The sequence below is a fragment of the Lepidochelys kempii genome, chromosome 5 (assembly GCF_965140265.1).
Source record: "Lepidochelys kempii isolate rLepKem1 chromosome 5, rLepKem1.hap2, whole genome shotgun sequence".
NCBI classification, from domain to species: domain Eukaryota; kingdom Metazoa; phylum Chordata; order Testudines; family Cheloniidae; genus Lepidochelys; species Lepidochelys kempii.
In genome coordinates this window covers 91,776,982-91,794,404 of record NC_133260.1, presented here as the reverse complement: position 1 = coordinate 91,794,404, position 17,423 = coordinate 91,776,982, and the positions used below count along the sequence as shown (strand labels likewise).

Below are 17,423 nucleotides of genomic sequence, written 5' to 3'. Positions count from 1 at the left end.
CTAAAAACAGACTGCAGAATTCTTTTATATTTTAATTATTGAAAATTATTTGTAGATTTCTTCAGTGCATAAATTTTGGTCTGCAATAATTCATTAGCAATTCACTGTGAATATTTAAAAAATTCACATGGCATTAGTCAATCCCCAGTCCTTCAATTACCTCTGGGTGGATGCAGAATGAAGGTCATAATTAGATATGTGATATGATATTGATTGGGTGACTGATGTAGTTAAAGAACAACAGAATGAGTTTTGAATTGCAGATTCAATTGTAAAATCTGCAAACTGAAATTCATATTGTTGCTTAGTTATTTATGCAATTTGAAAATCACAGTTTGTTGTTTATACATTTTGACATTCTAATTTTGGCAAATATTCAACTTAAAAATTCATTATTCTCAAAGTCTAGTTGACTGGAATGCACTCTTCACTGGAATATTCATGGAAAATTCATTTGCCAGAATAGTAAAGCTTATTCACTGGAATATTTATGAACTGTAAACATAAAAAGGTCATGAACACAGTCAAAGCAAATATATGAATAATTGCAGATTTCTATAGGTGAATATCAATTCTCCCCTCCCAGGTCATATTCAGTTCTTCATAGGAGAAAGGGAGAAGTCTTGTGGGTCAGGCATGGAATTGGGAATTAAGAGATAAATCACTTTGGCCCTACTTCTACAATGAGCTCCATATGGACAGACCACTGTGGAGCTCACTTGAAGTCAATAGGGTTCAGTGCAGGACAGGGCAATGTCTGCACAGAACTCATTACATGATACCTTAGTCTCTCTGTGTTGTAAAATGAGTGTGTTAGGGTGGTGTTAGGTTTTGTTCTGTAGTGCTTTGAGTCCCTTGAATAGAAGGTGCTAAATAAGTCCAAAAAATCAGTATATAATTCAGAAATAATTTCTTTGAAGGTACCACAATGTTGAGAAATCAATCTTGGTAGTGATTGCCATCTATTTGAATTGATTAAGAGATGAATTTATGATAATAGGAAATAATATCTTGCTAATTTCTTTCTTATGAGCTCTTTAAAGTTAATGGGCACAAATACAAAATATCAATATCCACTCCCTTAGTTTGGCATCCATTGTGCACATCTTCACAAGGAACCCATAGGAATTATTTTAAACAAGTTTGTTCTTTTCCATCAGGTTGGTGGTCACACCATGTTGCCCATTCGTTGGATGCCTCCTGAGAGTATCATGTACAGGAAGTTCACCACAGAAAGTGATGTCTGGAGCTTGGGGGTCGTTTTATGGGAAATCTTCACCTATGGCAAACAGCCATGGTATCAGCTCTCAAACAATGAGGTGTGTATAATGCACTGTGGATAACAAAATGTGCTTGAGATGGTGGAGTTTAACTAAAGATATGGATGCCACAAGGGAATCACTCTCTGATTGGAAAGGATAGCACACAAACTGCAATGTTATTTAGTATAAAAATCACTACACACTTGTCAACACTTACGGTATTACCGCAAGTGTCATGTTTTGGGTCCATTTTTCTCTGGCTTTTTTAATTTTTCCCACTAAGAGAGAAGGGTGTTATCCAAGTAGAATATGAGAAAGTTGTGAGGTAGGCTGGAACCTGCCTGGAGTATGGAGAAAAAACTGAGGTGACAAGTGTTGCAGTCGTGCAAAGGAAAGGAGCTGGAGTATCTTCAGCCCAACCTCTGGCAGTCTCTATTACAGGTATCAACCAGTGTGTGTGACTCAAGAACAATGCTGCTGTCCCACCCCAGTCTATAACAAATTGAGGGGATCTGGAAGTCCTTTGAAGCTCAGGAAAACTCTGCCAGGAATGACCCCTTGTATCTCCAGTCGCTGACCACCTGCCACTGTGATGCCTCTATGAGCATGTGGGAGAGGATAGTTCCGAGTGAGAGAGGGGTATGGAGTCTGTATCACAAACCCTACCACAATTGCCAATAGTTAGGGTACTTGTGCTCAGTCTCAACAGAGGCTTGTGTGGGTGCGGGAGCTGAACTTAAACCCTTAGAATGAATTACCCTGTTAAGTAGGGTGAAGGGCATTGGTCCCTCTAAGTTAGGATTTTGGGAGGTTGATGGAACAGATTTGGGAAGCTTATACCATTGTTGCCCGTGATTTACCAGTTCTGTAGACAGAGAATTTCAGTCTACAGGGCTGCCAGTTTAGCCCCTTTCATAAGAAATAAATTCACTCACACTCAGGGCTTGTCTACAGAGGAAAATTGTACTAGTTTTAGGCAAAGTATGAATTTAAACTGCTATAGCTATACCAGTGCCACACCCCATGAGGACCCTCTTATTCCAGATTGCCTTTTTCTGGTTTAGCTGATGTCACTTTGGAAGTGGTTTAAGCCAGTGTTTTTCAAAATTCGGGTTGTGACCCAGTACTAGGTCATGCCATGTAAGGCACTGGGTTGCTTTGCTCAGCACCCAGGGACCCTAGCAGCTCTGGTCAGCACCGCCAACCGGGACGTTCAAAGTCCCATCAGCGGTGCTGCCCAGCTAAGGCAGGCTAGTGCCTAGCTATTGCTCCATTGATTCTTTCTTTGCTCTCTCACTAGGTGATCGAGTGCATCACTCAGGGCCGAGTTCTGCAGCGACCTCGCACGTGCCCAAAGGAAGTGTACGACTTGATGCTGGGTTGTTGGCAACGGGAGCCTCACATGAGGCTCAACATCAAAGAAATCCATTCCCTCCTTCAGAACTTGGCCAAGGCTTCTCCAGTTTACCTGGATATTCTAGGCTAGAGCCTCCTAGCATTTCCTCTTATGGGCTGCGTGAATGAATGTGTTCAACGGCCGCTGAACTCCATCAAAATATGTTCTTAACTCTGACAGTAGTAATGACAAAGATGCGGAGAAGCTTTCAAAGGGCAAGCAACGTGCACTTCTCCATCTTTAGACAGAGTATTGACTTTTTTGACATTGTTGAAATGTATCTCTTTTCTCTTTCTCTTTCTGTTTCTCTCATTTTTTCTCTCTCCTTCTATTCAATCTGGCTTCTGCGTTATTGTAACTCTGCATAGACAAAGGCCTTAAAAACCTGATCTGTTATATCAGCAGACACTCCAGATTGCCCGCAACTAACAATGCCTTGTTGTACTCATGCCTTTGATGTGGATGAAAAAAGGGAAAAAAATATTTGACTCGAACTTTGTGACTTCTGCTGCACAGATACTGGGAGTTTCTCTTGATTCACCTCTACTTTTTTTGCTTCGGCGTGTGGGTGGAAAAAGAAGATTGGTGTTCTCTATTGGAAGCTTATTTCTAGTTGAGATAAAGCCAGATAGAAAGAAAACAGCGCTGTGTGCTCCACTATATGGAGGAACCATGGGATCAGATGGCATCCAACCCTGCTCAAAAACACTGAAATGATATAATGGAAGGAAAGGATTCTGTGCTTTCCTCTGGGAGCCTGTCTGAGGAGCAAAGGGATTGTTTAAAGAGTGTGCTTGGTTAGCACTTTTCATCACCAGATCCAGTACAATGGTCTATGGTAAAAAGAAAAAGATGCTGCCTGCATTGCACTAGATTACACAACACTACGATATGCTAAATACAATCCCTCGGCTTCTCTTAGAGTAGGATATTGTGATAGCACTGGTATGAAAGTGTTCTCCAGCTAGCCTTTGGTAATACAGGCGGAAGCTAGGCTGATTAATGTACAGTATGCATTTCAGGGTCAAGTGTTGAAGCTGAGGACTTTGATCAGACAGGACAAGTTGTAGATGCTGAGGCAAGCTGTAGATACTGTGCTTGTCAGGCAGCATATTCCTACTGCTCTCCTTCTCCATTCCCATTTTTTCACTGTGCAAGCAAAATTGTGCATGGTCTTCGTCGATTAATGCCCTCTGTGTAGAAACTATTGCTCATCTTGTTGTACACCCTGATAGGAATAGCAAATCCATAAAGGTATAACATATATTTAATTAGAGGGAGCTAATGGAGGTCATTAGCTACATTCAGATGTCTTTACATTGTTACAGATATGATACTACGCAAATAATCTAAAACACAGAAATAGTAGATTATGTTTGAGCCATGGCAGGGGTGATAGAATTAAGTCCCTGGAGACAGCTAGATGTGATCCTGCGGTTATCACTTGACATTCATAGCATACAGACACTGAGTTCAGCACCAATTTCTGGTTGATATAGTGGTGCCATTCCCAGCATCCACTGTTCTGTAATTTATTTATATCTGGTTGGGAAGGCATTGTGTGCATACTGTATATGCATGGCCACTGTGCCGATGGCAAGTGCATGGGCATCTATGTTTATTTTTCAAACAGATGCTGAAGATTTAAAATTTAGATTTAGGATTATTTTTCTTATGAACTCTTACAAATGAAAATAAATCTTACCTGTTCCTCAAGAACATTTGCCACCCTCTGTGAGGGGGCTTTGCTGCAAAAAAATTGTCCTTTTTTTTTAAAAAAAAAAATATTATGAGCCAGATCAAAGAGTAGTAGTAGTTCTTCATCTTTGTGTTGTGGTTATTTTATTTAATACATTAAGCATTTTATTTTTGTAAATGTTCCCATAATATTTTAATATATAATTTGCTTGCATATATTATTTATTAAAGCACTTTCTTTCTTCCTTCAGTGGCTTTTAAAGCCAGTTCACAGAGATTTTGAACATTTTCAGAAATAAAACAATTGACTTGGCAGTGATGGAGTTGAACCCACCTTGTGTCAGTGAAAAAAAGCATTAAAAATAAACTTAATAATGTAACTATAAAGCCATATGCAGTATCTCTTTAATAAACCAGATGTTATTTCTGAACCACTAAAACTGGAAATTAAAAAAAAAAAAAAAAGCCAGACGAGGACTCATACAAAATAGGCTTTAAGATTTTATCTGGGCTGTCTTAGAAGTTTGAATAGCAATAGCCCTGTTAAAAAAAGATTGAACATTCAGGGAAACCCATTCTCTTGAGGGCCTGAGTTTTATGTTTTTAAGAAATTCAGTTTCAATATAACAGAAAGTGGAAAAGAAAATGTAAAGTGTTGAAATCCACTGAGACTACCCTTTTAGTGTGAGGAGGGAAGAGTTGTGTATTTGGGAAGGGAAGTACAAAATTCCTACCTGTTGTATTCTGTCATAGTTCCTTATGCCCTTTAGAAAAATGTATCCTTTTTGTCTCCAAGATATTGTTCTCTCTGAGCAATGACCCGAACCTGAAAGCAAACAGGTAGGTTTTGCAAGAACTGATGGAATGTATACTAAAAATGAAGGGAAAAAAATACAATTTGATCTAGTGGCATCCGTTTTTCATTACTAAAAGAGCATACTAGAGTCATGTATGGGGGAAATATAGTGTGTTAGAATACTCTGTGCAACAGCACATCAGTATGTCAAACTTAAAGGACCAAATGTTCTACAGAGCCAAAAATATGGATAAACTTGGCCTATATCACACATGTGAACAGTAGTCCATAAAAGCTATAATTAGTGTAGATTAGCTATTAACTAAAGCTAAACCAATTTTTGCATTTATTCATAAGAAGGTGCGTAAGTGTAGCAAAATGAGTGGAAAAGAGAAAAAGAAGTATGTTCAAATGGCAATGAGGGGTGAGTGTATGTACAGACATTTGTCATGCTTGCAACTTCAGCTAAATCTTGTACACTGAGAAAATATGACAATCAGGCTCATTACAAAATCTTTCTGGACTATGCTACAAACCGATCATATATATATAATATATATTATATATATGTGTTTACATAGGGTGTGTATATATACATGGTATATACATATATGTATATGTGTGTTATAAATATTTGATTTATACATATGCAGACATACGTATACAGTATGTGTGATTGTGTGTATATGTATAAATTTACATATACATATATTCTAACATGATAATTAGGGTACAGTGTTCTTAATAAAGTCCGCTAAATAACCAAAATCTTTTTTTCCTTTGGTATTTCTTTTTCTATGTTTATAAGATTTAACTTTTTATGTGAATGCAGTTCCGCATGGGTGGAGGAAGTACTAAAATGCCAGAGATATTTTTAACAATCAACGTTTTTTCCCAAATGATTGTATAAAAGCAGCCCCTCTGTTAGTGTCTAATATTCATTGATTTCTCACAGAGAAATGAACAGATTGGCTTCAAACTTCCTAGAAGAAAGTTTGGTTTGAAATAATTTCTGTTTTTGTGCTATTATTGTTGTATTGTTCAACAGCAGCACGACAGCTCCAATGGCATTTTGCACTTCTCTTCAGTTACAAAATAATTCCAAGAATGAGCTGGAATTTTCAGACTGCAACACAACTGGTAGACCCATGGTGAGAACTCCAAAACCCTGCAGTAAGAATAGCAGCAGCTAGTATTGGGAATTTCCCACATTCTCTCCTTTACCCTTAGTAAAGCTGCAGAACTCAGCAACCAGCTGTAGCGAACAGTATTTGTAAAGCAACCGTACCCCATGATGCATGATGGAACTTCTTTTTACATAGGAGTTCATTCATTTTAATTTATAAACCAATATATTTATATATTGTCTACAGTTCAATAAATTACTTCTGTCTCTCTCCCTCTCTCTCTCTGCTCTTTGGCGATATTTTTGTTGTGCTTGATATAGACTTTCACAGAACACTTTAAAGATAAAAGAAACACCCCAATAAAGCAAACACTGGCTGACTAAGTTACAGTGCATATACGTAATAACAAGACAGTCTCCAGGTTGGTACAGCCTGTAAAAGAAATATTGTTGTAAGAATGTGGGGGTGGGAAGGGGGGTTGGGGTTTCTGGCTGAAGATGAAGGTTTGGATAGCACAGGAAGCTGTATTTTCTTGTTGTCAGGGCTGGGATGAACCACTGCTGCTCTGAGTCAAGCGGTCCTTGAAGAGCCTTAGTTAATTTACTTTATTTTATTTTTTGCTACATTCATCACAAATATGAAGCAAAAAAAAAAAGTCTACAATGTTGCAGGGAAAACACTGTGAATTTCACAACAGCAACCAAGTGACTATTTTGCCATATTTTTAAAGTACGTCTCAGGAGAAGAAATGGGAAATGATGGGTATATTATTTTCTTGTCTATGCATTCTAGGCCAGGTCTATGGATTTTTTTTGTTTGCTTGTAAAAAGTTCTGAGTGAAGATTAGCTGAAATGTATTTTATAAACACAGAATACTTTGGGCAAGCATAGCAGAAGCTGCTTCTAGCAAGGCTGATGGACAGGAAGGCATAAGAGAACAACAATCAAATCAAATCTTTTCAGAGGCCTATATCTTGCAGCTTATATGTATTGTTCTGTAACTTAAAGAAAAACAAATGTTGAACAAGCAGCTGAGAATTTTATATACAAGTAAATCACTTCAGTATGGATATTTAATTACATCACCAATAGAGAAAGATTCAAGTTATTATGAAATATTTGCCCCAGCCCTGCTCTCTACCTACACTTCATATATATATTTATATATATGTATTTCTAGATACCACTCTCGAGAGAGAGAGGGAGAGAGAGAGAGGGAGATACCTACATATAAATATAAATCTCTATATTTGTCACTAAAACTGTGACCTGGTGTTTACAGCTATCTTTTTCCTTTCTTTTTCTTTTTCACTGTGATGTCTCTGTGCAGATATTTAGTGGTTCTTGTTTTGCAGTTTGTTGTAGAAATTCATTGCTTTAAAAGATCCATTGCATCTTGGCTGATTTTGAAGTGATGCCTGAGTATCAGTGTTAAAAGATTTGTTTGTGAATCATGTGACCAGCTTCTGTCAACATGACATGGGTAGTCTCTTGTACTACAGTGTATTTAATACAAATGATGTCTTTCAATAAACAGTGTCATCCAAAAGAAAGACTGTAAGTGATACAATGATGATTACTTTAAAAATGTATACAATTTTAATGAAACATTGTGTGGTATTTTCTTTTATTTAAATCCTGTTTTAAAAAACATGGTAAATAATGAATGGCTTGGAAATGTGACATATTTACAGTCTAAAATAATGATAAAAAACATTCAGGTACTATACTCCTATGAGATGAAAGAAGCATCACATACAAAATATTTATGAAATTTGCTACCTGTATTTACACAATTAGGGCTATTAAAAAAGTCCTAAAGTGAACCCACTCAAAAATTTGGGTACATGTGCACGTGAATACTTGTTTGTCATACAGCTATCCATATAGCATATGTTGTCCTGCAATAAGGTGCTTATCAGTAGGTGAAAGTACTTTCTGGATACAATTTATGTGCATGTTCTCAAAATGTGTCTCATAATCCACAGCACCACTAATAAACTAGCTAAGATTAGGGTTTGGGTTTCTTCCTTGTCCCAATGTAGTATTAAAATGATGTGAACAAATGTAGCATTAATCCAAGGCCAGCCTGTATAGTAGCTGAAACTCCTAAATAGTAATATATAATAAAAGCAGTGTTTATACATTCAACATGGCTTCAGCCGCCTAATTGAAGATCCCACGGTAGGTTATTGATTTACCCAAGTGTAACCCCCACAACTTCTGGGTGTGGTGTTCTTTCCCATCTAGTGGCACCGAGACCACCTAGAGAGAGAGGGAGACACTGAAATTAATGACAGGTTTCAGAGTAGCAGCCGTGCTAGTCTGTATCCACAAAAAGAAAAGGAGGACTTGTGGCACCTTAGAGACTAACAACAAGTCCTCCTTTTCTGTCTGAGATTAATTAGTTTGCGCTACAGCTTTAGCTACCAGCCAGTTGGCTTTAAGCTCAGATGGTAGAGGCTCATGCACGAAGCTCCAGAGGTCCCAGATTCGATCCCGCCCACTGACGACCGGGGTCTGTTGGCGTTACACAAAGCCTTCAGGTTTAAAGGATACCAATAGGAAAGCCACTGTATGGCTACAACTGTTTGGCTTTGCCAAGAGATCTGCTTGAGATTGCAGGAGCTTGCTGTCATTCTAAAAGTCTGAAGGGAAATTATCAGGTAAAGAGCAGCCCAGCACAAGACTGGTCTAATGCCATGAAAATAGCATGAAGATCTGTGCTAGTAAATTAGTTGTCAATGTATCATTCAGTCAGTGGGAAGCGAGCCTCCTAGTGTGGGCTGACAGACTCGGGCCAGCAAGGCTCCCATTAGCACTCTACAAAGAGCTGTCTAGACAGACTTTGAAGTTGTGGCTCAGGCTGACGCTCGGCCTCTGAAGCCTAGGGAAACTTGCTTCCATAGGTTGTAAAGACATACCCTTAGGGTCATATTATACCATTTCATAGTGACTATGCAGGATGCAGATAGAGCAGGAGTATGTCATACTCTCAGATCTTGATTGCTGAAATGAAACTCCTAGCCATTATGGCCTTGGCTCCACTAGAGAACTGACTTGGTTGTGATTGTACTGGATACACTGAACCACTTGAAGTGGAAAAGATTCAGTGTATCCACACTCCCCATGCTGAGTGGGTTTATGTTTTTCCCCTCGTCCACACTAGTGCTGTCTTAAACCATTTCACATAAACCTGGCCATACATTCTAGGTGACGTTGCAAGGCCACACATGTGCACTGTGAGACACTAGTGGGAAGCCTAGTTAAATTGTTACAGCTTGTCTGTATCCACACTGACACTGAACTACTTAAGCTTTAACTAGTTATTAACCCTGCTAAAAGATAACCTCTTCTAGCTGAGTATTACGCTGGTTGGGGTATTTATGTGTATGCAGCATTCTGCAAACATTCTAAGGGTTATCACTGGTTTAATTTCTTTAGTATAGACCAGGCCAATGTGACAGTTCACACAGTTGTGCTAACAGGACTCCTCCACCTCTCTAGCAGCACAGCAACCCAAGGTACCATGTAGCAGCGGGCCGCCCAGCTTATGCAGTACCCCTCTCAAGGATGGTGGTGTCAGGCATGCAGTAGGAATTAATAAAGCATAAGAGCTGCACCCTTGCTTATTGCCAATCAGGTGGAGGGGACCATGGGGCCCTTAGAACCTGATCAGTGGGAGATTTGCCAGCAGTACTGGATGAGGTTCTTACTCAAGATCATGAAGGTTTGATCCAGGACCATCTGCTAAAGCAAGAAATTGTCATAACTGTTGTTCTGTAGCACCTACTTGGCTAAGAGCAGTGCTACTAAATGCACAGCACTTAGAGTATCGCTACAAATGAGGGGTTTACCTTAAGGTTTTCATATTACTGGCATTGTTGTTATCATCTTTGCCCCGACAACTGTAATGATAAAATTTGGTTTTGACTGCACATAGGTATGCCTTAGAGAGGCTGACAAGCTTGCAGATCATCTCAATATTTTCAGTGAGTGATGGACAAACTGTAATGGTTTGTTAAAGCCTTTTGTTATCTCCCCACCACAAACTGCTAGCCAAGAATACTCACCTATGTGTGACTTTATATAATAATGGTTTGCAAAAGATTGTCAGCTGTGTCTTTGACATATTAATAATGTATTCAGAAACCCCTTTACGCTTCCTGTTTCTTTCTTCTCCTTAGAGAGCATAAACTTATTTTAAAAGTTGTAGGGGAAAAATTGGATGTTCAACCCAATTGCTGTGGCTGTTATTGTTTTAGAAACTTTCACAATTGATTTTGTGCTGAAAAAGACTGTCAATCCTGAGTATTAAATGCTTCAAATACCTGTAAGATCAATAATCTTGATAACTGTATTAAAAAACCATTCACAGTTTCTTATTGATTACTCCTGTTAGTATTTCAATGGACATAATTTCTTTTGAGGTCAGTGGAAAAGTTCATGTTACAAAGAATAATAAAAGCCTGTGAAATAATAAAAATATATTTGAATAAGTAAAAGAGGACCAATCATACTCTGACAAACTAGATCCTCCAGGATCACTTATAAAAATAAATTTATTATGCATTGGGTTCAAATATGTGCTAGGCAGTTATCATCCAAGCAACCTTCTCTGAGAGTTTTCCTGTCTCTCTAGCAAAGGAAGACAGAAGGCAGAAGATTCTGGCTAGGTAAATGGTGAAGGCTGTGGGGCTATGGTTTTGTGGAACACTGGTCCATCTTCTTTGGGGAGAGAGGGCTGTATAGTTTGGATGGCTTCCACCTCAGTAGAAGGGGGACTAATTTTCTCAGGGACAGGCTGGCTAGAGCAGTCAGGTGGGGGTTAAATTAATAGCAAAAGGGAAGGGTAAAAAGAGGGATGATCTGAGAACTCAGTGAGCACAAAATTGAGATGTTGAGAACAAAATTAATCAAGGAACCAAACTACAAAAAGAGAAGAAATTCTTAAATTGACTATTCACAAATACTAGAAGCCTGGGTAACAAACAAGAGGAATTGGAATTGCTCATTTATGAGCATAAATTCAATCTATGTGATATTATGGAAACCTGGTGGGATGATTCACACAATTGGAATGTTCAAATCAATGGTTATATGCTATTTAGGAAGGATCGAGTGGGTAAAAGGGGAGGGGGAGTGGCACTGTAAGTCAAAATGGTATTACCTGTTTCCAAGTCACGGATAACTCAAAGGAAAATGATTTTGAATGCTTATGGATTAATGTCCTAACAGATATAGCAGAAGATGGGGTACTAGTTGATGTCTGCTATATATAGGGTGACCAGATCACAAGAGTAAAGTATCAGAACACAATGGTGGGGGGGTGGAGGCAGCCATAGGCACACAGCCCTGACCAGAGCCATGGGGGCGGGGGACACACAGCCCTAGGAAGCTGCAAGGGGGGGAAGGGGCATATGGCCTCTGTTGCAGCCCCTGCTTGGGGTTCATGGCCCCAGCTCCAGCTCCCGGCAGAAGCCATGGCGTGGGGGCACAGGGCCCTGGTCCAGCCCCCCGTTGAAGCCATGGGGTAGGGGCGCATGATCCCAGGTCCAGCCCTGGCTACGCTGCTGGCTCAGCCCAGCTGACAGTCACCTCACCTCCCAGCAGGGCCAGTGAGTGTGACCAGGGGAGGGGGCAGGTCATAGGGGAGTGAGTGGCTAGGAGGTCGGCGGTGGGGCACTGGGCTGTGAGGGGGTGGAGGACGCTGAGCAGTGGGGGAGATTTGTGTGTTTTGGGGTGCTAGGTAGTGGGGGTCTGTGTGGGGCACTATGTAGTTGTGGTGGTGGGGCTGTGGGGAAGGGTAGTGGGGGAGGGGGAGATCTGTGTGTGTTGGGGAACTAGGGAGTGGGTGGGTTCTGTGGGGTTCTGGGCAGTTGTGGTGGGGCTGTGGGGGGCAGGGAGAGTGCTGGGCAGCAGTGGTGGTGTGCAGTGCACTGTGCATTTGTGTTGTATTGGAAGGGCTATGGGAGGCGTGCTGAGCATAGTGGGTCCAGGGGACATTGGGCATAGCAGATCCTGGAGGGTCGGGTGAGGGAGCTGTGTGGTGCAGCATGGCCCCACACCCATACAGGAAGGGGCATGCTGGCTGCACAGGGCCAGGTGGCCCAGTGTGCATCTGACCATGTCATGCATGCTCCATTGCCCCTGGCAGGCCCCCTGCCTGCTGCTTGCCTCCTCACGGGAGGGCTGGGGCAGGGGGAGGAAGTGCAGGGGCATGGTCCCAGCTGCGCCTACCTGGGGCAGCTTCCGGGAAGCTGCCGGCAGGTCCCTCTGAGTCCTAGGGTCAGGGGTGGCTGGGTAGGGGGTCTCCATGTGCTGCTCCCACCACAAGTGCCAGCTCTGCTGCTCCCATTGGCTGGAACCTTGCCAATGGGAGCTGTGGGGGCAGGGTTTGCATGGTGCAGGCAGCATGCAGAGCCCCCTCGCTGCCCCTGACCCTAGAAGCCAGAGGAACCTACCTGGGGTGGGGTTGGGATCCCAGCAGCACTTACCTGGGGCAGCTCTGGAGAACTGGCCAGCAGGTCCTTCTGGCTTCTAGGGTTGGGGCAGCCAGGGGACTCTGCACGCTGCCCACGCCTGCACCCCCGCAGGCCCTACAGCTGCAGCTCCCATTGGCCACGACAGAGCTGGCGCTGGTGGTGGGCGCAGCATGCAGAGACCCCGCTGGCTACCCAGTGCCTACAGGCCGCAGGGTCCTGCCAGCCACTTCCCAGGAGCTGCATGGGAGTCTGCCAGCTAGGGTGACCAATCCACTCCAGCCCCGCGCCAAAATATCGGGACAAATGACATCCCGACCATACATCGGTCAGGACATGGGACAAACAACTAAATATCGGGACAGTCCTGATTTTATCAGGACTTCTGGTCACCCTAGCTATATAACACAAAAATCACACTAGAGAACAGCATGACTATCTCCTTACGCACCTATCTACAAAGAGGGAAAATGTGATCACGGGGAACTTCAATTTGAGTGACATATGCCGGAGATCTCATGCTGCCAATACTAAAACATCCTTGGAATTTTTAAACGTTATAGATGACAATTTCCTAACTCAAAAAATGTTGCAGCCAACACAGGAGAATTCTATGTTAGACTTGTCCTAACAAATAAAGAGGAACTGTTTTTCACAGAAATCAAAAGTTAATGGTAGCTTAGGAACAAGCAATCATGACCTGATCATATTTATAATGTGCAAGCAAAATAAAGTCCAGACGAGTAATTACACACACACACAAAATATTTAAATAAGGACAGTTTCACAAAGCAGAAAACAACTAACAGCCAAACCCACTGGGAGGATGATTTTAATCAGAAACATTTCAACGATAATGGAGAATCATTGAAGAACATCTTACCAGATGGCCAAAAAGTCACAATCCCACCAATGAGAAAGCAGTGCTGGTTTAAAAGGGGGCCTGATGTAGAGGGGACTTGAAGGCAGCTTTAAGATACAAGGAGAAATTATGACCAGCAGAGTTAAGGACAATAAAAAGGAGTTTTTAAAATATATTAGGAACAAAAAGAATCCTGACAATGGTATTGGTTCATTGCTAGATGGAAATGGCAGAATTATCAATAATAATGCCGAAAAGGCAGAGGTGTTCAATAAATATTTCTGTTCTGTGTTTGGGGAAAAAACAGATTACATAATCTCATCATATGGTGATGATAATACCCTGTCCATTCCACCTGTGTGTCTAGAGGATGGTAAACAGGCGCTACTAAAGCTAGACATTTTTAAATTAGCAGGTCAAGATAACTTCCTCCGAGAGGTTTAAAAAAGTTGTCTGAGTAGCTCGCTGGACCACGAATGTTGATTTTCAATAAGTCTTGGAATACTGAGGAAATTCCAGAAGACTGCAAGAAATGTTGTGCTAATTTTAGAAACGGGTAAACAGGATGACCTTGGTAATTATAGGCCTGTCAGCCTGACATCGATCCCAGGCATGCTAATGAAAAGGCTGATACTGGGCTCGATTAATAATGAACTAAAGGAGGATAATGTAATTAAGGCAAATTAGCATGGGTTTGATGAAACTAGATCCTGTCACACTAACTTGTTTGCTTTTTTTTGATGAGTTTACAAATTGGATTGATGAAGGTAATTATGTTGACATAATACACTGACTTGGTAGCACACAACATTTTGACTAAAAAACTTGAAAAATATAAAATTAACATGGCACACATTCAATGGATTAAAAACTGACTAACTGATAGGTCTCAAAATTTCACTGTTAACGGGATTCGTCACTGAGCTGGTCTGTTTCAAGCAGAGTACCCTCTAGACGCAGTTCTTGGCCATTAGCTGTTTAACATCTTTATGAATGACCTGGAAGAAAACATGAAATCATCATTGATAGTCTGCAGCTCACACAAAAATTGGGGGAGTGGTAAATAATGAAGAAGACAGGTCACTGATTCAGAGCAATCTAGATTGCTTAGTAAATTGGGTACTGGCAACACTAACATGGCTAAATATAAATGTATACATCTGGGAACAAAAAATGTATGCCATATTAACAGGATGGGGGACTTTATCCTTGGGAGCAGTGACTCTGAAAAATATTTGGGGTGTGGGTGAATAATCATCTGAACATGCGCTCCCAATGTGACACTGTGGCCAAAAGAGCTAATGCAATCTAAATAGGAATCTCAAGTAGGAGTAGAGAAATTATTTTACCTCTGTATTTGGTTACACAGTGTGACCATTACTGGAATATTGCTTCCAGTTCTGGTGCCCGCAATTCAAGAAAGATGTTGATTGATTGGTGACCGTTCAGAGAAGAGGCATGAGAATGATTAAAGGATTATAAACCATGCCTTGTAGTGATTGACTCAAGGCGCTCAATCTATTTATTTTAACAAAGAGAAGATTAATAGGTGATTTGCTTACAGTTTCTAAGTTCCTACATGGAACTAATATTTAATAATGAGCTCTTCTATCTAGCCAAGAAAATATAACATTGTCTGGGAGTTGAAGCTAGACAAATTCAGACAGGAAATAAGATGTGCATTTTTAATGGTGAGAGTAATTAACCACTGGAACAATTTACCAAGGGTTGTGGGGGATTCTTTGTCACTGACAATTTTTAAATCAAGATTGGATGTTTTCCTAAAAGCTCTGCTCTAGGAATTGTTTTGGGGAATTGCTAGGGCCTGTGGTACACCGGAGATAAGACTAGAAGATCACAGTGGTCCTTTCTGGCCTTAGAATCTATGCAAACATAGCAAATAAAAAGACATGACACAATCACTGTTTCAAAGAGTTTACCATCTAAGGCTTTGACCCTCCAACTTGTAGAGCATGGACTGATCCTCGTATCTGTATGGAGCCCCTTTGGCTACTGTGGGGTAGTGTGTGATCTCAAGTATTGCAGTATTTTAGGTGTGAGGCAATGAATAAAAGAGGGAATTGCTAATGTTAGCTTCTTGGGCTGACCATGATATGCATATAAAAATATACCATCAACAACAAATCAACAAAAAAAATAGAATTGAGCCAAGATAAGGAACCAATAAGGCTGCTGAAAGCAGAAGGAATTAATTGTGTCTTGAGCGCATTCTGAATGAGCACTTAACAAAGTGCATGATATGTGTACACAGGGGAGAGGAAGAGGTGGATGAGGAGATATTAGAGCTCAAAGTCATGTTCCAATTAGAAACCACCTTAATTAAAAATACAGTGTAAAACAACTAAATATATGTTAACATCTTTTGGCAACTTCTTTATGTTTACTGCTCCAATTTGTGAGCTCAAAGCAATAATAAGAACATGCAAGTAAAGCAGAGATGGGCCAAACCACTTCAATGTACTTTGTGTGCCTCTTATTCAAGACTACAATGTTACTAGGCCTATGGGGAGAAGCATTTTATGCTTGTGCAAGATGTTCTGTACCTATCCCTAACTGACGTCTACTAGTCCAAAGTGGTTCTGGAGGCAGGGCTTATATTGTTCTTAAAGATGAGCCAGCTTTGCCATTACATGATGATGGAATTCTGTTGGTTTAAATACATGTAGAAAGTTACTGCTTCCTCTGATGAAAAGAGGGAAATATATTTTCATATGAGATAGCATTTACAGAGTGAAAAGTTATCTGAATCTGCCACTCAGCCAGGGTAGAGGCTGATTTGGGAGGTTGTGACACAACTAAGACTAACAGCAAATAGTGATATCAACAAACCCAAGAATTAAACAAATCAGAAGACAAGTTACCAACAAAAGTCCATGGGTTCAGATTCTCTTCTCAGTCACACTGCTGGAAACACAGAATAACTTCATTGACTTCAAACAAGCTGTCCTGCAAAATCAGAATTGCTGAGGCTGGAATAATAAGGATAAACAATTTTGCACCTTTTAGTTCAGAACCTCAAACCAATTTACAAACATCACTTGTGATGGCGTGGACCATAGAGATAGAGTCCTTTGGGTAGGAGTACTTTCCTTCTGGACCCTGCTAATTCCCTCAGTGCAGGGTTGTCTTCCAATTGGAACATATTTCCCAGCATGCAGTTCTAGGGCTAGACCTTTAAATGTGGCAGAGCCAAACAGTTGTGGCCATCAAATGGCCACTTTGTTGCTTTCTGCTTGCTCTTTCTTTCAGCTGATAAGTGTTCTTAATTCTTGGTATGTTTCTCCCTTCTTATTACTGTGGAGATGCATATTCTCACAGCACCTCTATAAGTAGATAAGTAATATTACACTCATATTAATTATCAGAAAAGTATAATATAGTGAGTAAGCTTAAGGTATGCAATAATGGAACCAGAAATTGAACCCAGAATGCTTGACACCAAGTCCTGCACCCTACTTGCTAAATAACATTCCCTCCCCTGGAGAGGAAACAGTATGCAATATAGTCCACCCACCTGCTTTTTCTTCAGAATTCTATTTTTTTCATCACTGGGAGTCAAACTAGTCAAATCCTATAGCTTTCTCATGCCCCTTTATTCCTGCATAGCAAAGCTCCGTCCCAGCATGACCAGTCCTCAGTACACATAGGCCTGTGTCTTGCAGTGATATCCCTGCTTCCATAGATCCTGACCTCTGTCTTCCCCACACACAGACCCTGGAGACACCTTTAGCCCTGGAGGTAACAGTGGGGTAACAGTCTGGCCTCAATGACAGCCCCTC

General features: G+C 40.8%; 1 protein-coding gene across 2 annotated transcripts in view; it reads left to right on the top strand.

The window, feature by feature from the left end:
- Positions 1-17,423, top strand: part of NTRK2 (neurotrophic receptor tyrosine kinase 2) — a 319,997-nt gene that overhangs the window by 266,664 nt on the left and 35,910 nt on the right. Inside the window, exons 17-18 of one of the 2 annotated variants that reach the window (XM_073345037.1) lie at positions 1,161-1,319; positions 2,563-5,747. The exons of the other annotated variant lie outside the window; for it this stretch is intronic. Of the exons in view, the coding sequence (XP_073201138.1) occupies positions 1,161-1,319; positions 2,563-2,748 (345 nt within the window). The 3' untranslated portion in view covers positions 2,749-5,747. Of the gene's footprint in view, positions 1-1,160; positions 1,320-2,562; positions 5,748-17,423 lie in introns of those variants that run through there. 2 annotated transcript variants of the gene reach the window in all.